The sequence below is a fragment of the Antechinus flavipes genome, chromosome 1 (genome assembly GCF_016432865.1).
Source record: "Antechinus flavipes isolate AdamAnt ecotype Samford, QLD, Australia chromosome 1, AdamAnt_v2, whole genome shotgun sequence".
Lineage (NCBI taxonomy): Eukaryota > Metazoa > Chordata > Mammalia > Dasyuromorphia > Dasyuridae > Antechinus > Antechinus flavipes.
This window is the reverse complement of record NC_067398.1, coordinates 303,864,099-303,887,899: the sequence shown is the minus strand read 5'-3', so window position 1 is coordinate 303,887,899 and position 23,801 is coordinate 303,864,099. Positions and strand designations below refer to the sequence as shown.

Sequence of the window (23,801 nt, the reverse complement as noted above, 5' to 3'; positions counted from 1 at the left end):
CTTCTCTAGAAATGTTAAAAATAAATATTTTCTTCTTTAAAATACCTTCTCTGAGCTTGTCCTCTAAGGAAGGTGGATATGTTTAAAAACAAAGGGTTTTATTTTTAAGGAAATTTGGATAGAAACTAACAGTGTATTGGTAAATATTAAATAACTGGCTCAGGAAAAAAAAAGTATTCATGACACCTTTAAGATTAATCCAATTCATTAATATTTCATCTATCATTAAATCTAGTCAATAAATAAAACAATAAATTAAGTCCTGATTTGTAGCTTTCACTGATTTCCAAATTCTATAAGTTCACAATGAACATTTAATAGTCAGCTTTTGTGAGCCAGGATGACCTAGCTTCAGCCTACCATTGATGAAAACTCAACTTTGAACAAAAAATCTTCTCTCATTGCTTTCCCAGCCCCCTAAGGGGATTTTTTGTAATCCACCCAAAAGAATTTTGCATGTGTGCTCTGGTATGCTAGATAGATAGATAGATAGATAGATAGATAGATAGATAGATAGATAGATAGATGTTGAGATATATTGATCCTAGGGCAGAAACCTTTTTAGTCCTTGAGAAGAAGTAATTAAGTAGTTCTAGATCAAGATTACATGACAGTTTTTAATGATTTGTTCTGGAATGTCAACTCAAAATTGTAATATCTGCCATTTTTCTCTTTGAAATCCTTTTAAATTGTCTCAAAGTAGGGAGACAATCAAGGGCTTTCAGGGAAGAAGTAGTACAGAACTATTCCAGTTGGTGATTTCTCTTTCACAGCTAGAAATACTTAGATATAAACAAGAATGTTTAATTAAATTATTTCTGGAACATTTTTACCTAAAATGCAAAATATATTATGAATATTTCTTTCTTTAACATTCATATGACATGGACTCAAGGACTTGCAGTATTTGGTTTTCTTTCCTCTGAACAATCTCCAGTTTATGAATTTCCTTTCTAAACTATAGTACAGAAAATTGAATGTGATACTGAGATATTATCTGACTGGAGCAGAGTATCGTGAGACTATCAATTCCTTATTCTTGGAAGTTTTGTCAATTTTAACGCAGCCCAAAATAGCATTAGCTTTTTTGTCAAATTATGTCTAATACATATATACACAAGCATATACACATACCACCTTCAAAGAGACATGTGCATTATCTGCAAAATGTTAAATACACTACTTCTACAGATAATTTTGCTGCCCTGGAAGGTTTTTAGTCAATTGTTAGACTATTGTAGACTATTAACTCCTCTCCCGGTCACCCATCCTCCTCTCTCTCTCTCTCTCTCTCTCTCTCTCTCTCTCTCTCTCCCTCTTTCTGTATGTGTGTTACGGATGGATGTATGAATGGATGGATGGATGGATGGATGTGTGTCTCTGAATGCATATACACACCTGTGTGTGTGTGTGTGTGTGTGTGTGTGTGTGTGTGTGTAATTACAGAATCCAAGAGCTAGAAGGCACTCTAGTGGTGCACTAGTCTAACTCATACATGTACAGTATCCTGAGTCATTCATTTTGGGTAATTAAAATTAAGGGATAGGAGAGGACTCACTTCTTGGCTCCAGAGGCTAGTACAAAAGTACTTCTATGTAGTAGAAATTATACTGGAGTAGGAGACTGGACACCTGGATTCTAGACTTGAACTTTTGCCAGTAGGTAGTTAAGTGACCTCAGAAAAATTAGTTCCCATCATGGGTCCTCAGTTTCCTCCACTCTAAAATGAGGAGGGGTATGGAGTTAGTTGATCATCCTTACAACCTTGAAATTCTCTACTGGGATTCCTATGATATTCACCAAACTTTAAAGAGAGATTATCTTCTCCTGTTATGAAATTTTATAGGCAAAACTATCCAAACCCCTCAGAGCTATACCAATTATTTGAGGTATCTATTGGTGTTAGTACTATTTTAATAGGTCCTTTTTTCTACTTTCCTAATTATATTAGACACACACACACACACACACACACACACAGTCTTACCCTTCACAGTAATATTTATTTTCCAAAAGGAAAATGTAAAAAAGGGCTCACCTGTAGGGGAGAAAGAGTGGATCACTCTGAAAATTTTAAATATGGGGAGTAGAGAATATGGTAAATTCAGATCTCCTACTCTGTGTAGGAATAAGTACCTTGGTCAGAAATAGGAGTGAAGGGTGAGATGTCCTACACTCAGAAACTCCTAATTGTTATACAAAAGCTTCATGTTTCCCCCTTTTCTGCTACTTGGAGAATTCCAATTGTGTCCTTTTTATTTGAAATTTATTTGAGAAATTTTGAGATTTGAAATTATTTAAGACTTGAAACTGAGATTTAATTTGAGATTATTTGCGATCTGTGAGAAATATATATATATCCCAACTTCTGCTCCTTCCACTGTAGTCTGTTCTTATGGGATTTTTTATATATATATATATATGTGTGTGTGTATATGTATATATGTATATATATACATATATATATACATATACACACACATATATATATATATATATATATCATAAAAACTTTTAACAGGTACAGTCTAATTTAATCAGCCGATTTGCAAGAGCAAGTTATAGAGGTCAGATTATATATATATAAAATGAAAACTGATAACAGGTACAGTCTAATTTAATCAGCCGATTTGCAAGAGCAAGTTATAGAGGTCAGATAATCCCATAAGAACAGAGTACAGTGGAAGGAGCAGAAGTTGGGAAATGAGAATCACACTGAACACAACAAATTAGACTAGTCTCAGTTGATCCTTGGAGTAGGGGATATTGTGGATCTTAATGATATCAGTTGTGTGCATGTTAAGCTTAATACTTCCTGGGCATTAGAACTGCAATGCCAGCCAACAGAAAATAAATAATTGGTATGTGCTAGAAACCCTCTGTGGTTATAGAGTCGTACTGAATAGGTTCTCTTCAGTCAACTAACTGAAAGAAAAAGGAAAAGAACACATTTTTTATTTTTTTAAGAACACATTTTTCTACTCAACTTTTATTTTGGAAAAAGCTTTTCTTTAGAGTAACAACAGATTATTAATACATAAGATGAGAGATTTTATGAAACAAGAATTAAATAAATAAAAACATCTTACAATTTAAATATTGTCAACCACCACACATAGTTGTTTTGATACTTGTTTAAATTTGGCTTTCTTTTCTACCCTCAAAATAACTTAATTTGTACCCTGTATACAATCTTTTAAAGACAAACAATTTTGAAAGATTTGAGAATTATGATTAATAACCAACCATGATTCCAGAGAACTAATGAGGAACCAAGACACCCACCTCCTGACAGAGAGGTAAAAAACTCAAAATAAAGAAAGAGATTTATTTTTGGATGTAGGCAATGTGGAAATTTGTTTTGCTTTACTATTGAATATTTGTTATAATATTTTTTGTTATTATTTTCTTCACTTAGGGAGAGAAAAAAGTAAATTCTTGTTCATTGAAAAATAATCATTTTGTAAAAATAATCATAACAATTTTGGTTTGTTTTTACTTTTTTAAAAGCTTTTATAAGCTAGGTGTTGCCTGTCCACAAATGATTCTGTAGCCCTACTTGGGCTAATTTCAGGCTACTGTACTTTAGAACTTAGCCTGAGGAGCAGCTAGATGATTGAGTGGATAGAGCACCAGCCCTAGAATTCAAATCTGGCCTCAGACACTTAACACTTACTAGCTGTGGGACCCTGAGCAAGTCACTTAACTCCAGTTGCCTCACCAAAAAATGATAATAATAATAGAACTTAGCCTGAACTAGCTATCAAAATTCTTTTAAATCATTCTGTTTATGCTACTGCTTCTCTGTTGAGCCCTTAAATATCTTATTCCTAGAAGTCCAGGAAATGTCAAATTTTCTAGATGTTTCTCACCAATTAACCAAATTAGCTCCATACTTACATATGTATATATGATATTTCCACAATCACCTACCTACAGATCCCCTCATGCTTATGGAATGTAGGAGGAAGTTGAAGAAGAAAACAGAAAAAGAAAGAAAGAAAAACAGAACATGTTATCAGATACTATTTCATTTCTCTTTGTAGTTGAGGGAGAAAGTTCCTTTATTTTTTTCCATCCAGAGGATTTATACATGGATATAAAAGTTATATTGTATATCACGGATAAAGATTACATTTTAACTAAATATTCATACTTTTTGAAGTAACTTTGTCTCTTCCCTCCTCCCCCGCCAGCATCTCAAATACAGCTGGTACCTTTAAAAAAAATGTTTCTAATGTAGTTGCGAAATGGTACACAGTTTCTTAAAAAATAAAACAAAACAAGAAAAACCAAGAAGTCTTGCTTCAATTGGGTAGAATTCACATCGTGTTCTCTATCTTCAAAAGGTCCACCTTCACTCCAAAAAGAGATTGTACGTGCCCCTTTCTGGACTTTGCCTAGTGTACATAGTAGTAGGTGCTTAATAAATGTTTGCTGACTATTAACTTATTCCCTGACTCCATCTACACACAAACACACACACACATACACACACACACACACACAACACACACACACACACACACACACAGAGTCTCTCCCTGTGGGGATATGATGGCTATTAAACAGTCATGAATTTTCCCCTAGATCTGAGGCTGAGTAATGAAAAAGAGTCATCCACAAATAAACAACCCCTTCTCTAGATTCTTCTTAGAAAAGGTTTGGCTTACTGCCTTATCACATGCAATTTGGAAGTGTGCATGCAAAGGCTGATTTACCACCAAAAAAAAAACCCATGGAAATAGAGTACATTAAAGCCATCTGTTTCATTGGTGTGGTGAATATTTGTGCTTTTTTTGTTTCAGAAAAACACATTTTTAATTGTTTCCTAAGGGAAACAATTCATAAGTGAACTTCTCAAAAATAATAATAATAATAATAATAATAATAGCCTCCTTTCAAGCCATTTCCTTGAGATGAAGTCATTTAGGGTCCCTCTGCCATTTCTCTTACCTTCAACTCTTCCCCTCTGATTCATAATTCCCAAAAATTGTCCACAGATGATGCAGTGGACATATGAAAATTGATTTCCTGTTTAATAAGAATTGATTTGGTTTGCCAACTTAAATTTTCTTCTAATTTGACAAGATTTAGCATAAAGTGATTGTCACTATCAAGTGGTTCAAGCAAGGCTCATAAAAATGATGATCTTCTCATCTCCACAACTGATTCTCCCCAGTTAATGGGAGCTGGAGTGGCCCCATTATACCGATCTTCAATTTCCTGATGAGCTTAAGGAAGGAAAATATATTGCAAAGATATTTGGATCACACCAGGAATAGCTAAATTTCATTTGCTGCTTACAATAGGAAAACTTGAAAAATGCAAGAATTGCCATTTATCGATTTGAAGAACAAAATGGTTATTCATTCAACAAGCATTTATTAAAAACTTACAATGTACCAGACACCTTAGTGCAAAGACAAAATGAAAGGAACTGAGACCAAAAAAACAAACAAACAAACAAAAAAAAAAAACTAGAATTCCTTCCTTCAAGGGTTTTACATTCTCTTGAGGGGCACAATATGAATTTATATAATTATATAAAATGCATTAAAATATAATTCTAGGCTGAGAGGTCACTAGCAACTGCAAGAGAATGGGAATTAGGAAAGGCCTAGTATAGGAGGGTGTATTTAAGCCTATCTTTGAACCCCAAAACAGGTCTAGTATAATACCTCCAAAAAGGAAAAGCATCCCAGTCATGAGGAGAAGGAGATAGGCTCTGGCGAGGATGCTTATAAATCCCGTCATTCCTCCAAAGACCATCAGGATCAGGCTGAGCGGCAAAAGAATCACAAATGTCCCATGCATAGCTTAGGAGAAACACAAAGACAAAAATAAAACAGAAATGTGAATTGGATCTGCTGAGATATTATGCTAATAAGAATGCCAGATCAGGTTATAGGGTACAGTAGCTAGAGTGCTGGACATAGTTAGGAAGATCTGAGTTCAAATATGACCTCAGCAATCATTATACACTTCGACAACGATATGTATGAGGATGTATTCTGATGGAAGTGGATTTCTTTGACAAAGAGACCTAATTCAGTTTCAATTGATAAATGATGGACAGAAGCAGCTACACCCAAAGAAAGAACACTGGGAAACGAATGTGAACTATTTGCATTTTTGTTTTTCTTCCCGGGTTATTTTTACCTTCTGAATCCAATTCTCCCTGTGCAACCAGAGAACTGTTCGGTTCTGCAAATATATATTGTATCTAGGATATACTGCAACATATCTAACATATATAAGACTGCTTGCCATCTAGGGGAGGGGATGGAGGGAGGGAGGGGAAAAATCGGAACAGAAGTGAATGCAAGGGATAATGTTGTAAAAAAATTACCCTGGCATGGATTCTGTCAATATAAAGTTATTATTAAATAAAATAGAATAAAATTAAAAAAAAAAACAAATATGACCTCAGGCACTTAGCTATGTGATTGTGTATAAGTCAACCAACCTCTATCTTCCTCATTTTCATCAATTATAAAATATATAATAATAAGAGCATCAGGGGCAGCTAGATGGCATACTGTTTAGAGCACTAGCCCTGAAGTCAGGAGGACCTGAGTTCAAATGTGACCTCAGACACTTAACACTGTCTAGCTATGTGACCCTGGACAAGTCACTTAACTCCAATTGCTTCAGCAAAAGAGAGAGAGAGAGAATAATAAGAGCATCTACTTCTATGGGTTATAGTAAAGCCCAAGTGAGATAGTATATGTAAAGACTTAGCACTGTGTCTGACAAGTGCTTAATAAAGGGATGTTTCCTTCCATTCATCAAGACATTAGGTCCCTGGAATCATATCATTAAATTAAAAATCTCACTTTACAGATAAGGTCTAGAGTGGGAAAGTTACTTGCCTGACATCACACAATTAGTCAGTGGCAGGACTAGGACTGATAACTAGTTTAATGCTCTTTCCACTGCCCCAATCTGAGACCCAAAGAGTCCGAAGGTCTCAGACCACTGTTGCTCCTGCCATTGTAAAGCACCTTGATGCAGGTCCTCTTCCCCTGCCACCATCAACCCCATGAAACCATAGGCACCAATCCCACCCCCTCTCCCCGACACTTTTTGACTTAGTTTGAGAGGAAGATTTCTAGTTGACCACAGTGCCAGAGGTGAAGTTGAGATGAAACAGATGTGGATCCATGTCTTATTAAAGGAAACCACGTCTTATTAAATAACAACTCTGTCCATGGGCAAAGAAACAAAATAATACTATTGAATATTAAATGAACATTCCTAATTCCAAATCAGAGGAAGCCAATGTTTTCCTGACTCATTCAAAAATGTTCCTCTTCTCCTTTCTCTTCCTCCTGTAAGAGAGCAATTCACCTTAACCCCAGATCCAGCTTCCTCTTCCTTTAATGCAAATATCCAAATACTTTTTTGCTGGAAAACATGATACTTAACAAAATACCAACAAATACTTTTCCCCACCACTAAAGCAAGGAAGGGAAAGGCAGACTGTGCATCTTTACCCTTAGGATACCTCATAAAAGACAGAAAGATCCACTAGTTTCTAGAGATTAAGCTAGGCAAGTCTTCACCTGGAATCCTGCCTGTCCCAAAGAGGACCTAGCCCAAAAAGTAGAAATTAACAGCTTAATATCGACTTGGAAGGAGTGTTTGATAGAGTGTCTCAGTGATCTCTGCAGTTTAACATTTTTAAAAATTTGGCCCAGATTTGGCATAGATTTGGCACACTTAGAAAATTTGTAAATGGTGCAAAGCTGGAGAGATTACTAATTCACACTAGGGAGAATGCTAATACTGAATAACAGAGTCATGATTTTTTTTCACAAGTTAGATAATAAGACAAATCTAATCATATAAAATTTCATAGAGATGAATTTGGTTTCAAAAATCAACATCATAAATATAAAATGAAAAGAGGCACAGCCAGTTTACCTGGATCAGCATACATCAATATTGTAACAGAACCAGCATGTATAATAATAGATAAACACAAGATCCTAGCAATTGAGAGTTTCAGGAAAAGCTTTAGGAAGAAGGAAATTTTTCAAGAAGACTAAAGCAGACTTGAGCTGCATTCAAGAGACAGTATCCAGGAGTAGGGAGATGAATATCCTGACCCACTCAGACTACATCTGGGGTATTGTGTTGAGTTCCACAGGCCACAGTCTAGGTAGGATATCGTTAACTTGGAGATTGCCCAGAGGAAAGCCACTAGAATGGTGAAGGACCTCAAATTCAAGTTAAACCAAGATTTGTTGAAGAAATTGGAGACGTTTAATCTGAGGGGAAAAAGACTTGCAAGAGGAATGAAGGAAACCTGCCAGACATGGTATTAAGTACTTTACAAATATTATCTTGTTTTATTGTCTCCCTGATGATAAAACAGCCTTATATAAATGTTTCTTCAATGCTTCTACAAATGCTCCAACAACTTTGAGAAACAAGTACTCTTATTTTCCCCATTTTATAGATGGGAAAATGGAGACAGACAGAAACTAAGTAATTTGCCCAGTCACCCAACTAGTACGTATTAAGGCCAAATTTGAATTTAGGTCTTCCTGATTCCAGACCCAATTCTCTATCCCCTGTACTACCTAGCAGCTTCTAAGAGAGGGAGACATTAGAACTATCTTCAACTCTCTCAAATACAATTATGTTCCAAAGAGCAGAACCAAGAGTAATGGGACATGGCGGGAGGGGGTTGGGGAAGAGGAGGGAATTATGGGAGTTACAAGGTAGGTACAAAGAGGCAAACTGAAGTCTGATTTCAGGAAAACCAGTACTGAACCCAATAAAGTGAACAATGCTTAAAACTATGCCGAAGAAAAATAGGTTGCTTCAGGAAGTAATGAAGGGGCTTCCCCTTTATTAAAAATCTTTAAACAGAAAGAAGCTGAATAGATAACCACTTCATGGGATAGTGTCACAAAAGAGAGATTGTTTAAGCCCATATATGAAGTAAGGACCCCTCAGGTCTCCTCCAGCTTGGAGATTCTGTAATTTTATTTCCTGACCATTGAAAATTACTTGATTTCTGTGCCATATTCTTTCTTTGTAGTGACATAGTAGCCTTGTATAAATGCTTCTAACTGAGCTCCCCCTTCCTGTTTTTTTTTTTTTTATTGAAAAGGTACTTTGGGGGAAAAGAGGGTAAGGGTACATCCTTAAAGTTTAGAAAGCAAATCTCCAAAAAGCCAGACCAAAGTTGCTGAAAGTCCTGCATACAGCTACTTCCTCCCTCACTGAATGCACAAAAATTTCAAATTGCTCCAAAAGGCAGATGCCCAAAAGTCCTCTGAACAGAAAGACCTCATTGAATTGGAGTCCAGAGTATGGGTTCTTTTTTCCTAACTATATGATCTTTGCTCTCTAGGGCCCTGTTTCCTTATCTGGGTCTGGACTAAATGATCTTTATGAGTCTTTCCACTGCTTATATTTCATGATTCCATGACTTCCTATATTGTTTTCAGTAATAATCTTTTGGGTAAGCAGAGTGGACCCATTGGTGTGATTCGAGATTAAAGAAAGTTTTCCTTATGTGGCCCTCACCCAAAAAAAAAATTCTCCCCTCATGGATCACTGTCTGGTGCCTAAAATTATCTTATTCTAGTTCCAATTCTCTAGGTTTAATTTTGATCCTTGGATTCACATCATCCTTTGGAAATATCACACCTATGGAGAGAGCAGACACATTAAGTTATGAATCTCTTACTGAGGATGAGTTCAGCAGATCACAGGGAATGAATATCATTAGATGACAAAGAGTAGCCTTTGACAAGAAGATGGAAAACACATAAAGGAATTAAGTCAGAGCCAGGACTAAAAGATCAGGAAATTTATACAGGCAAATGTGAAAAGTAAGCTTAACAAAGAGAGAAACTTTGAAGTCAATAAGTTATCATTTAATCTTTGTGGTACATGTCCACATATATAAGTGCATGTTTATAAATGCACATACATATGTGTGTATACATACATATGCATATACAAATTGAATTTTTAATTCCATTAGTGAGGAAACTTTCTTAAGTTGCAATTTCTATGACATAAAGTCAGAAAGAGCTAACTAGAAATTTTAAGAGGTCGTATGACTTGCTCCAAGTTACATGCCCTTATGTATCAGAGGTGGGCCTTGAACCTGGATCTCCCTGGCTTTGAATCCATTCTGTCCATTACTTCACTCTCCCTTTCTTACATATAAATCCTATCTTTCTGCCCTGATGTGGGCCCCAAACCATCCCTTCTGGTAAGAAGGCTCTGTCTGTGCAGCACAATGACTAACGGCTCTATGGAGGAGGAGAAGGAAGTATTCACAGCAAACAGAAAATTTGGTTTCACAAAAGCTACCCCCTACCTGCACAAAGGCTGTAAGACCAGGTGAGCTTGGCTGTCAGTCATGTTTCCTGTTGAGCGCCTGAGGTGGTTATAAAATCATTAAGGAAACCATGAAATTATTCCATTCCCATCAGTTCCAAATCCAAGACTGATATGACTCTATTTCATTGAATTATTGAAAATGAGGTGGTATTTTTTTTAATAATATTGATGAGAAGATACATATTTTTTCACTCTCTTCATAGGAGGGAATGAGTGTAAAAGAAGATTACAATCCTATTAGTTTGAAATAAATGACAAAAGATCAGAACTTATAATGTGGAGGTTGAAAAATCATTGTAGCTGTTTTTTGCTAATAAGAAGAATTTATATAAAAATTTTAAGCTAGACAGCCCCTGCTCTCAAGGAGTTCACGTTCTAATTGTTCCTGCTCTAATTGTTCACACACAAATGAAATCATAAAAATCATCACGCTAATTCTTGCCTTTGGACAGTTCTTTTCAATTTTGAAAACACCTTATTGAGATTCTCATTTTAGACTCATAATGTCCTGGTGAGGTAGATGAGACAATTAGATCATTTGAAAAATGGGGAAACCGAGGCACTAACTAGATCACAGAGTTAGTAATAAATTTGGAATTATAAATGCAATATGAGAGATCCTGTAATACAGTAGAAGGACCCTATATTTGGAGCCATAAGATTATATATTTAAAGCTAGGAGGTAATTACACATCATAAAATCCAATGCTTTCATTTTATAGATAAGAAAATTGAAATCAAAAAAGATTAAATTAAGAGGGTCACACAGTGTCTGAAGTAGGATTCAAATCCAGGTCTTCGGCCCCTCTACTACATCACTCTCACCCTTGTGAGAAAACACCAATTCAGATTCTGGCTCTATTCCTTAATAGTTGTGTAATTTGATCTGGGACACTGGAGATCATATTCCAAATCTCTTATCTTACAAATGAGAAAATTTAGAAATAGAGGTAAAATAACTTATACAAGATGATACAGTTTAGATTAGAAAAGTCAGGGCTAGAAAATAGGTAAAACCTTATTTTTCAAACCATTCTTCAGAAGATTAGAAAGATCATTGCCAGCATTTGGAGTGTTAGGAACAACAGATATAGGCTAGTTTTGAGAAGCTCTAAATATAAACACACTGTGGGGATGGAAGAGGATGGAGATTGTGTATCTAGGAAGTAAGAAGAGGACACTGAACCCCTGGGAGGTTTAGAGATTGCTTTAGAACAACATCAAGAGGAAAACAAGAAAGGTAGAGTGATTTGGTCAGCACAGATCTTCCCTCAAGGTCAGGATGATCTAGGTTAAAGACATATGTCAGTTATGTGACCTTGAGCAAATCCCTAAACTGGTCCTTTATGCCAGGCAACTCTCTAAGACTAAAAGTTGCCAAGCTAGTACATATCTATATCAGCAAAGGGAGTTTCCTCACTAGGAAACTATTTAGAATGATTAAATCACATGTCATGATTAAAATGAAAGAAAATCAAGGGAAGCCAAAGGATTTACAAAAATAAATATAGAAATTTTACTCCGTTATCATTTTAAAGGAGATGTGACAATTCCAGTGCCAAGAGGAAATTAAGACAATTGTTAGCGGTTATTTTGCCCAAAATAATGTCAATAAATTTGACAATCTAAATGAAATGGATGAATATCTACAAAAATATAAATTACCTGAACTGACAGAAGAAATAAAATATTTAAATAACCCAATCTTAGAAAAAGAAATTGAACAAGCTATTAATGTAGTTGGATTCACAAGCAAAGTCTACCAAACATTTAAAGAATAATTGATTCCAATACTATATAAACTATTTGAGGAAATAGGCAAAGAAGGAATCCTACCAAATTCCTATTAAGACACAAATATGATGATGATATCCAAACCAGGAAGAGCCAAAACAGAGAAAGAAAGTCACAGACCGACATCCTTAATAATATTGGTGCAAAAATTTTATACTGGAATGTAGGCTGGTTCAATATTAGGAAAACTATCAAGATAATTGACCATATGTGCTAAGTGAAATGAGCACAACCAGGAGATCATTATATACCTCAACAACAATACTGTATGAGGATGTATTCTGATGGAAGTGGATCTCTTCGATAAAGAGAGCTAATTCAGTTTCAATTGATCAAAGATGGACAGAAGCAGCTAGACCCAAAGAAAGAACACTGGGAAATGAATATAGACTACTTGAATTTCTGTTTTTCTTCTCGGGTTATTTATACCTTCTGAATCCAATTCTCCCTGTGCAACAAGAGAACTGTTCGGTTCTGCACACATATATTGTATCTAGGATATACTGTAACCTATTTAACATATAAAGGACTGCTTGCCATCTGGGGGAGGGGGTAAAGGGAGGGAGGGGACAAATAGGAACAGAAATGAGTGCAAGGGATAATGCTGTAAAAAATTACCCTGGCATGAGTTCTGTCAATAAAAAGTTTAAAAAAAAAAAAAAAGAAAGAAAGTTTACCTGGTTGATGAAACACAGTATTGAAGTTTCCATATAGGAAATATAGAATCTAAAAGAATCATCATTCTTATAAATGTTCCCTTGTTCTTCTGTATCCTAGGTCTGATTCAGAATTAACATGAGATATGAATAAAGAATTGTACTTGATGGAAAAAAAAAAAGATAATTGACCATATGAACAACAGAAAACATAAAATTATCTTAATACAGAAAAAGTCTTTGACAAAATGCAGCACTGATTCCTGCTAAAAAAACACTATAGACAAAGGAATAAATGGAGCTTAATCTTAAATTTATATTTATCTAAAACTATCAGCAAACATTGTATTGGGGTAAAACAAAGATGTCCATTAGCAACTCTATTATTTAATATTGTACTAGATGGGTTAGCTATAGCAATAAGAGTAGAAAAAGAAGTTGAAGGAATTAGAATAGGCAATGAAGGAACAAAACTATCATTCTTTGTAGATGGTATGATGTTATACTTAGAAAATCCTAGAGAATCATCTTAAAAAATAACTTGAAATTATTAACAACTTTATCTATCATATAACAACTTGGAAAATACAAAATAATCCCATATAAATCATTAGTATTACTATATATTACAAAATCCAATAGCAAGAGAGAGAGAAATTCCATTTAAAATAACTGTAGACTATATAAAATACTTGGAATTCACACTTGCTAAGATAAACCCACAAATCAAATGTACATAATTATAGAATACTTTTCACACAAATGAAGTCATATCTAAGTGGGAAAATATTAATTGCTCATGTAGATCAAGTCAATATAATAAAAATTACAAATCTATCTAAATTAATCTATTTAGCATCCTACCAAACTATCAAAAATTAATTTTTAAAGCAGAAAAAATAATGACACAATTCATCTGGAAGAATAAAAGCTCAAGTCTATCAAAAAAATCAATGAAAAAATGCAAAGAAAGATAGCCACCTGTACCAGATCTCATGCTATATTATAAAATGGTAATAATTGAAACAATCTAGTATGGCTAAGAAATAGAGTAGTGGATTAGTGAAATATTTTGAGTCCAAACTACATTATAATAGATGACTATGGTAATCTAATATTTGACAAACTCAAAGATCCAAGTTTTTGGAGAAAAAATTCATTATTTGACAAAAACTGCTAGGAAAACTGGAAAACTGTTTAGCAAAAACTAGAAATTAACTAACACCTCACACCTTATATCAAAATAAGATCAAAAAATAGGTATAGTCACATAAAGGGTGATATCCTAAACAAATGAAGAGAGCATGGAATACTTTATTTGTCAGATTTATGGGTAAAGGAAGAATTTAGGACCAAAGGAGATACAGAGAGGATTATAAAATGTAAAATAGATAATTTTGGTTACATAAAATTAAAAAGTTTTTGCACAAAAAAAAACCCCACATTCAACCAAAATTATAAGGATAGCAGAGAACTAGGGGGAAATTTTTGCAACAAGTATTTCTGATAAAGGCTTCATGTCTCAAATATATACAGAATTGAATCAAATATATAAAAATATAAGTCATTCTCATATTGATGGATGGCCAAAAGATATGAGCAGGCAGGTTTAAGACAAAAAAAATCAAAGTTATCTGTAGTCATATAAAAAATGTTCTAAATCACTATTGATCAGAGAAATGCAAATTAAAACAACAAATTAAAACCATCTCACTATCAGAGTGGTTAATAGGACAAAAAAAAAAGGGAAATGTTGAATGTTGAAGGGATTATGGGAAAAGTGAGACACATACACTGTTGGTGGAGTTTTGGAGAGCCATTTCAAACTATGCGTAAAGGGCTATAAATCTGTGTATACCCTTTGATTCAGGAATATTACTGCTAAATCTATATCCCAAAGACATCAAAAAGGGGGAGAGAGCAAGAATCTATTTGTAGAAAAATATTTATAGCAGCTATAGTGGTGGCTAAGAATTAGAAATCAAAAGGATGCCTATTAATTGGAAAATGGTTAGACAAGCTGTGGTATATGATTATAATGAGATATTATAAGACTATAAGAAATGACAAGCAAGATGATTTCATTAAAAACCTGAAAAGACTTACATAAAGCTGTTGCATAGTGAAGCAAACAGAACAGAACCAGGGGAATATTGTACATAGTAACAGCAATATTGTTGTTTTATTTGAGCCTTTTCATACAAAATAACTAATATGGAAATGTTTTACATAAATGCACATGTATAACCTGAATCCCATTGCTTGACCTCTTGGAGAATGAGGAGAGAGGAAAAAAATTTGGAACTCAAAACTTTAAATAAAAAGTTTTTAAAATTGGAAAATCAAATTAAATTAATACATCAAAAAAATAAAGTTATAAAATGGAATTGAAAGTCAAAAGATTTACACTTGAACCATGTACTAGCTCTGTGAGTTTTAACAAATCACTTCTGAACTTTCATTCCCTCATCTGTAAAATGGGTACCTCTGCCCTGCCTCCCCCAGAACCGACAAAAAAGAAAATATCTTTTTTAAATGTAAAACACTAAACATTTTTATTCTTTCTTTCTCTTTCTAGTCCTTCCTATTTTGCCTTTTTTCTTTGTTCCTTCTCTCTTTCTTAACTTGGAATCAGAAACCTGGATCTCAATTTCACTATCTCCAATTACTAAATATCTGACCATAGCAAAGTTAATATCTCTGAAACTCAGTTTCCTCAACTAAAAATGGGGAAAATAATAATTTCATTACTCACTTCACAAGGTTGCTGTAAAAGAAACATTTTGTGAATTGTAAAGTGCTACATCAATCCCTTCCTTCTTTTTCTTCTTTTCTTTTTCAAACCAAATTAAATGCTGTGAAAGGTCTGTGCAATTAAAGAAACAGATTGTGTTGTATTCAAAGGCATTTACCCATAAAAGTGATTTAGTTGCAGTAATAAGCAACTAAGAATCCTATTAATGCTAATGAAGTCCTATTCCTCCCAGAGTCTTATAAGAATGTTTATTCTTCTAGAACTGGGTTTGGGAGGGGTAGGAGAAGATAGGAGGTATAAGCCAGTGTTTGGTAAGTGGCACTGCCACATGCCATAGTAATTGAAAGTCACCATTGCCATCTTTCATGGAGCTGTCTCTGGGGACACCTGATGCCTGCTTTGGCTGTTCTCTCCCTCTGTGCCAAGCACTTGATGTAGAAAGGGCATTTTCATCCAGACTTTCTGAACAAAACTCCTTTCCCATTGCCAAGGAGATAGTTTTACTGATCAGCAAAAAGCTTCAAATGAAGAAAGAAAGTACTTTGAGAGGAAAGGCTTCCTAGTCTAATAATTGGAGTCCAAGGTCAGCAGCCTGAAAAGAGAAAATTTACCATGTATCCTGGTGCCACATATCTGTTTCTCTTAAAGTTATGCTATGGTTTGGGAGAAAGCTCAGAAACAACCAAAATCCTGGCCTCCGTGCACCTTATTGGAAATGATTTACTATTCTTTCCAAGAAACAAATAAATCTCCTCTCAAATATTTTAACTTTATAAGACACTACTAGTCTTTTCTGCAAGAAGGATATATACTGGAGAATCATGTTATAATGAAATCCTCCTGAGTGTACCTCTCCAGTTTTCAGAGGTGGGGATATACTACCAAAAACAATTGGTGAGTTCATTGATTTCATTGAATTACTTTCCCTCCCCACACCTTTCTTTTTTAAAATTTTTGCTGCAATGGATGGCTCAATGGATGAGGGAGAAGGATTCAAAATTGGATTCAATTCTTAATTTTGAATCCTAGAAAACTAAGGAGAGTAAGCTTTTGTAGATGAAATTAAATTAAAATGAAATTAAAACAAAAAGTTATCAATAAAAATTTTTTAAAAGATTTTTTAAAATGAAAATATTCTCATATTCCTAAGCCACTAGAGAAAGGGTACAAAAAAGATTCTGACTTTATCACCACAAACCTAAGCAGGTTACAACCTAGGAGAGTAGTTTTCTATATCTTTAAGACAGAGATAAGAATGTTTTCTCCATATTCCTCTTGATATTTAAAAACCTCTGGCTTCCACCTTCCCTTCTAAACTTTTTGTTCACTGCCCCCCTCCTTGAATGCTATGATCCACTCAAACAGTTCCACTTGAAGCTCCCTGAACCAATTATCTCTTTTCACCTATATCTTTGCACAACCTGTTTCCATGCTTGAAATAAAACACCCTTCACATGGCTTCAGTGTCTCTATTGAGTCTGTATCCCAAAGAGATTGTAAAAGAGGGAAAAGAAAGCCTATGTACAAAAATGTTCACCCTTTTTGTAATGGCAAGAAACTGGAAATTAAGAGGATGCCTTTCAATTGGGGAATAGCTGAGAATAAGTTATGATGTATGAATGAAATGGAATATTATTGTTCTATAAGAAATGATCAGCAGGATGATTTTAGAAAAGCCTGGGAAGACTTAACATGAATTGATGCTGAGTAAAATGACCAGAATTAAGATAGCATTATATACAGCAACAACAAGATCATGTGATGATCCATTGTGATGGACTTGGCTCTTTTCAACAATGTGGTGATTCAAGTAGACTTGTGATAGAAGGTGCCATCTGTATCCAGAAAGAGAACTATGAAAACTGAATGTGGACTGAAGCATAATATTTTCACCTTTTTGTTGTTGTTTGGCTTGGTTTTTTCCTCTCATGATCTTTTCCTTTTTGATCTGATTTTTCTTGCATTGCATGATGAATATGAAAATTGCTTGCTGTCTTGGGGAAGAGGGAAAGAGGAGGGAGGGAGAAAATTTTGGAACATAGGATTTTACAAAAGTGAATGTTGAAAGTTATCTTTGCATGTATTTGAAAAAATAAAATACGATTGGAAAAAAAAAAAAAAGAATTCCTAGTCTCTTTGAAAGATCAGGTCATTTACTATCTCCTTTCATTCTCCCCTTCTAGTTTGTAATATTCTCTTCCTAGATAAATATCTTTCTAAATATCTCTACCCAGACATATCAAATCTTTTTTGGAAACTAAGAATTTTATTTTATCTTCTCTTTGTGAACTGATAAAGAGTGAAGTGAACAGAACTGGAAGAATAATTTGTATTATCATAACACAATATTACAAAAACGAATATGCAGACTTAAATAAACTAAAGAAGAATTAAATTAGTAGAGCCAAGAGAATAATTTATACAATAACAATAAAACTATACATTTTAAAACACATTTTGAAGGCTGTTAAAAAGTAAGGTCTATGACGAAACATGCTGTCTACCTCCTGATAGAGAAATGACCAAGTTAAGCTGTAAATGTGTAAATGTGTACATTTCTGTATACAACCAATGAGGAAATTCACTTTGCTTGACTATGCATAATTGTTATAAGTTATTTGTTGTTCTTGTTTTTTGTTGGGGTTTTTTTCAATAAGGTGAGGAAAAAAAGAAAACAGATTTCTGTGCATTTTTTTTAATAGAGAGGAAGGGTGGGAGGGCTGCCAATGTAAAATGTTATGTGTGCTTTGAGATGAGATCACTGTAATTGTTAGTTTTGCTTAATTTTTTTTTACTATTGCAAGAGATCTCAGAATGGGGATAATTGTAAATGCATATAATAAAAAATTACTGTGACTTTTAGTAAATAAATAAATATTTTCTGAATGAACAAATAAATGCCATTGTAGTAAAAATAATGTAAGGCTAGAACAAAACCTATTTCATAGATTCAACAATGAAATTAACAAGGTCACTGATAACCCAGATAATTTTTTGGTTCTACAGCCAGCCCATTCTCATCTCCCTTGTATGCTTTAGAACTTAAAAGGTGCCTTAGAGATCTCCAAGTCCAAACTTCTTCTTTAAAGTTTAATGAAAATGAAATATAGTCTCAGTGACTTGCCCAGAACTGCACAACAAAAATAAGGGGAAAAGTCAGGCTGCAAAGCCAGGTCTTCTGATTTCATATCCCTTGTTTGTTGAACCAAAACATGCTACCCAATAGCCCTATGGTAAGTAGGGAAAGAAGGCACAGGAAGGGAGAGGCAGTGAAATTATTTGTGAAAGGCCATATAGGTAGTAAACAGACGTAAGAAAGTGTGTGTGTGTGTGTGTGTGTGTGTGTGTGTGTGTGTGTGTGTGTGTGTGTAGAGAGAGAGAGAAAAATAAAAAGAGAGAGAGAGAGAGATTTAATTTGGTAGTCTTTGCCTTAAGTTACTATCACAATATTGAAGTAAAACTTGAGATGTTATGATATTTATCTGTTAGAGTGAATTATAAATGATCTGTTCCAAAGAGTTCCTCCCTCCAAACCTTGAAAAACTAGATTATCTTTCTATCAAACACTATTCACTTTTTTTTTCTTTCTGGTAGAAAGCACCAAGAGAGGAACAATTGCATTTAAACTGATTTTCAGAGTTAATCTAAATGTTTTCAAATCAACTGAAGAAAGCTTGAGGCTATCTTAAGAAAAATGCAAACATGTTAGTTTTCACATGTATTAAATTACTGAGTTTGATTCAATTTGATGATCCCTACAATCCACCCCTTCCTGCCCCAAATCCTTTGAATCCTATATCAGGCAGCATTCATATGCTGAATTGTAAAAGTGATCGATATTATATAGTCACAAATGTGAGGACAAAGTTAGGGGGAAAGCTAGACATTCTAGTTCTCTCTCTTCTCCAGTGTTTCCAAAGCACTTTATCTTTTTACCTTCTTTGATCTCATCACATTCTATTTCATGTTATACTTATATGTCTTAACCCCACCCTCAGCTCTCCTCTGTAAAAGATGATCTCCATAAAGGCATGTATCATTTTAATCTTTGTATCTTCAGTGCCTTGTACAAAGAAAAGATAAATGTTTGTTGAAATGAAATAAATATAACAAAATTCATTTAAATGGGGGATGTATAACAATCACTTTACATTTGAGCAGTTTTCAAAGCACTTTCATATCCATAATTTCATATAATTCTGGTAATAGCACATGAAAGAAGAGAGGGATTATTTCCCTCACAAAGAGAAGAAAACTGAGATTTATTTCAAAACAACTTGGCATCAGAGTGCTTTAGAGGTGGAATTTTTAGCATAATGAATGGTAGATATGATGTTATTTAAAACTTGTCCTGATGTTTCGAGGCCATCACCTTTTTTAATGACCATTCAAAGCCCTCTTTTAGACTATGATCTCAATGGAGCCCACCACAATTCTGTCACATCCCAATTTTACAATCTCTTAAATGGTGATAATAGTACCTTCCCTACTTCCCTGAATAGAATACTAAGAAGATGAAAACAGAAAACTGTTTCTGAAGGTGACTTAAAAAATGTTAAGTATTCCACAACAGTTTCAAAGTAGATATCTTCTCAATATTGACAAATAGGAGACATCTCAGAGATACAAAACCCTTAATTCAAGTAACTAAAAGGAAGTCAGATTCACAATAGTCCTCAGAAAGTTTGAACTCTGGGCATGTCCTTTAAGAAATTAATTAAAAGGATTGTTTCACGAGACTTATATGAGCTGATGCTAAATGAAATGAGCAGAAGATCATTATATACCTCAACAACAATACTGTATGAGGATGTATTCTGATGGAAGTGGATCTCTTCGACAAAGAGAAGATCTAACTCAGTTTCAAATGATCAAGGATGGACAGAAGCAGCTACACCCAAAGAAAGAACACTGGGAAATGAATGTAAACTGCTTGCATTTTTGTTTTTCTTCCCAGGTTATTTTTACCTTCTGAATCCAATTCTTCTTGTGCAACAAGAGAACTGTTCGGTTCTGCACACATATATTGTATCTAGAATACACTGTGACATATTTAACTTGTATAGGACTGCTTGCCATCTGGGCGAAGGGGCGAAGGCAGGGAGAGGAAAAGTTGGAACAGAAGTGAGGGCAAGGGATAATGTTATTTAAAAAAATTACCCAGGCATAGGCTTTGTCAATAAAAAGTTATAATAAAAAAAAAAAAGAAAGAAAAAGAAAAATATAATCAACATTAATTTTGTATGGACTAGCACCAAAAAAAAAAAAAAAGGATTGCCTCAGAAGGGGAATCTGCATTATTAGGGAAATGGATATGGAATTGTGTAGTTCTCCAAAGTCTTTGAATTCCAAAAGGTTTTTTTTTTTCATATAGAGTAGATATTTGTCATCTCCCTAAGGCTTTGACAGCAATAAAGAAGTGAATGACATAAGAAAAGAGAAGTAGCTAAGTAGAGTGAGAAAAAGGAATACAAGTATCAGTTGTTTTCCATTCTCAGCTCTGAAGTCTGGAAAAAACAAGGAAGGAAGGCTGATATGGACAACAGCATGTGGGTATCTCCATTCTGGAGATCTGTCAATGATTTTAAAATCAGAATCAGAGCCAGATTTGATGACAAATGTCTGTAATTCCCGCTACTGGAAGAGACTGGTGGTTCTCTCAAGTTCAGGGACTCTAGGCCACAATTAATCAGATTATCAATAAACATTTATTAAACACCTAATATGTGGCAGACACTGAGTTAAGCAATGGAGATACAAAAAGAAGCAAATGATAGTACCTGTCCTCAAGGAACTAATAATCTAACAAAGGAGAAAATAAGCAAATAAATATACACAAACATGCTAACACAGAATAAATGAGAAATAATTAAGATGGAAAGCACTAAAATTGAGAAGGATTGGGAAAGGTTTCCTATAGAAGATGAAATTAGAGAAGAGAGTTAGGACTTAAAGAAAGCCAGGGAAGCCTTTAGGTGGAGATGAGGAAAGAAAGCATTCTAAGCATGTGAGACACACAGAAGGAAAAAAAGGCAGAAGAGCAAGATCAGTGTCACTGGATAGAAGACTATATGGTAGAGAGTTAAATTTAAGGACACTGGGAAAGTAGGAAGAGGCTATGTTATAAGGGGCTTTGGAGACAACCAGAAGGTTTTCTCCTTAATTCTAAAGGCAATCAGAAGTCACTGAAGTCTATTTAGTGGGAAGATAGAGTGACATGGTCTGATCTGAGCTCTAAGAAAACCATTTTGATAGATAAATAAATTGGAGTCAGGAGAGACCTGAGGCGGGCAGACACACTAGCAAGCTAGTGCAATAATGTGGGCATGAAGTGATAAAGGGATGCACTAGAATAGTGACAGAGGAGAAAAGGGGACATATTTGAGAGCTATGGCAAAGATGAAATTGATAGACTTTAGCAATAGATTAGATGTGGGGGTGTGAAAGACAATGAAGATAACACTTAAGTGAACACTTAATAAGGAACTGGGAAGATGGTGTTGCCCTCAACAGAAATAGGGAAGTGAAAGGAGAGAATTTGGAAGAAAAGACAATGAAATTCAATTTTGACATGATGAGTTTAAGATGTCTATAGGACTGTCAGTTCAAGATGCCTAAAAGGTAGTTGGAAATGCAATATGTAAGGTCAGCCAAGAGGTGGATGAGTAGATTTGAGAATCATTAACAGAGATGATGCTAATGAGATCATCAAGTGAAGTTGTGTAGAGGGAGGAAAAAAAGGTGCTATGGGACAGAACCCTACAGTTAGAGGGCATGATCTGGATGAGGATCCAGAAAAGGAGGCTAAAAAAGAGAAGTCAGATAGATAGAAAGAGATCCAAAAGAATGTTTTCTCAGAAATCTAGAGAGAACAAAGTATCAAAGAGGAAAGAGTGATCAACAGTGTCAAAAGCTATCAAGAAATTGAGAAAAATGATTGAGAAAACACCATTGAAGTAGGCAACTAAGAGGTCATCGGTGACTTTGAAAAGAGCAGTTTCAGTAGATTAGTGAAAGCAAAGTATAAGAGGAACCAAAGACAAAGTAAGAGTCACCTGTTGTACACCGAGAAGAAATGAAAAGGTTTAGAAGAACTACTGTGAAGAGTGAGATAATAAAGTCAATAAGGGAAAAATAGTAAGTTTGCCTAGCAACCATGAGTGTCCATTTGAGATTATGTAATATAAATTTGTAGTGAATTCAACAAGAATGTGTAAGAAAAAGGTAGAAGATAGTAAAGACTGAGCTTTGGAAGGATATAATCAGCAATATAAGAGAGGTAGGGATTAAGAGCAGAGGACACTATAGAATTGAACAGATTCATCAAGGGGTCAAGATGAGGAAAATTGAAAAAAGTGTCAAGTACAGGGGAGATGATATGAGACATTGAAGTACTGAAGGACACAGTATGGCTAAAGAGTAGGGTTTGGTAAGGGAAGACAAAGTAAAAGCAAATAAATTATGGTCATATACAGAGATTTTAGAATTCTTGAACATAGTGGTGATACATTTGTAGATGATGGCAAGATCAAGGGTATGACCATCTTTGTGTATAGCTGAGGTAGTATCATGAGAAAATGAGTGGATCGAGGAACTGAGTGGTTAGGATATTTTAGGGAAAGTGTGTATATAGACATCTGTGTATGTTATATATTGCATTGTATATGTATATGTTTGTATTATCATGTATATATATATTGTATATATGTGTTGGAGAACACAGAAAAATTGTGAGCTAGGTATCAAACTCTTTGAGGAAGGAAGGAGAGTGGCAAGGATGTCTTTAGATGACAACTAACAGTGATTAGGTGGTAGATATTAATTGAAAGAAGCTTAAATAAAGGGAGTGACCAAAAGGTCTATAAATAACAGCTACTAGGATTTCAATTGGATGGTAAATATGAATTGTATAAATCTCAAAGATGAAGAGATTACTGAGTGGTGGAGCAAGGGGAAAATATGGAAGAGTAATGAGGAGCAAAGACTATCCCAACTCCCCCCTCCCTCTCAGTGAGCTGAGGGGAATGAGTGAAGAGTGCAACCAATACTTAAAAAGGAGGCCAGAGAGTTGATTGTCATCAGGGGGAAGTTAAATTTCAATGATAACTAGAAGATAGAAAAAAGCTATTTTATCCGAACTTGACACAAGTTATAAGGGCTAAAGTCAATAGAATATCTACACCGTCTGCCACTAATATGGTTGGATACCCAGGGGTGGAGGA

General features: G+C 34.7%; 1 protein-coding gene across 1 annotated transcript in view; it reads right to left on the bottom strand.

Annotated features, from left to right (window-relative positions):
* Positions 1-23,801, bottom strand: part of TMEM114 (transmembrane protein 114) — a 48,791-nt gene that overhangs the window by 1,378 nt on the left and 23,612 nt on the right. The window contains exon 3 of the mRNA XM_051988086.1: positions 5,682-5,819. Within this exon, the coding sequence (XP_051844046.1) occupies positions 5,682-5,819 (138 nt within the window). The remainder of the gene's footprint in view (positions 1-5,681; positions 5,820-23,801) is intronic.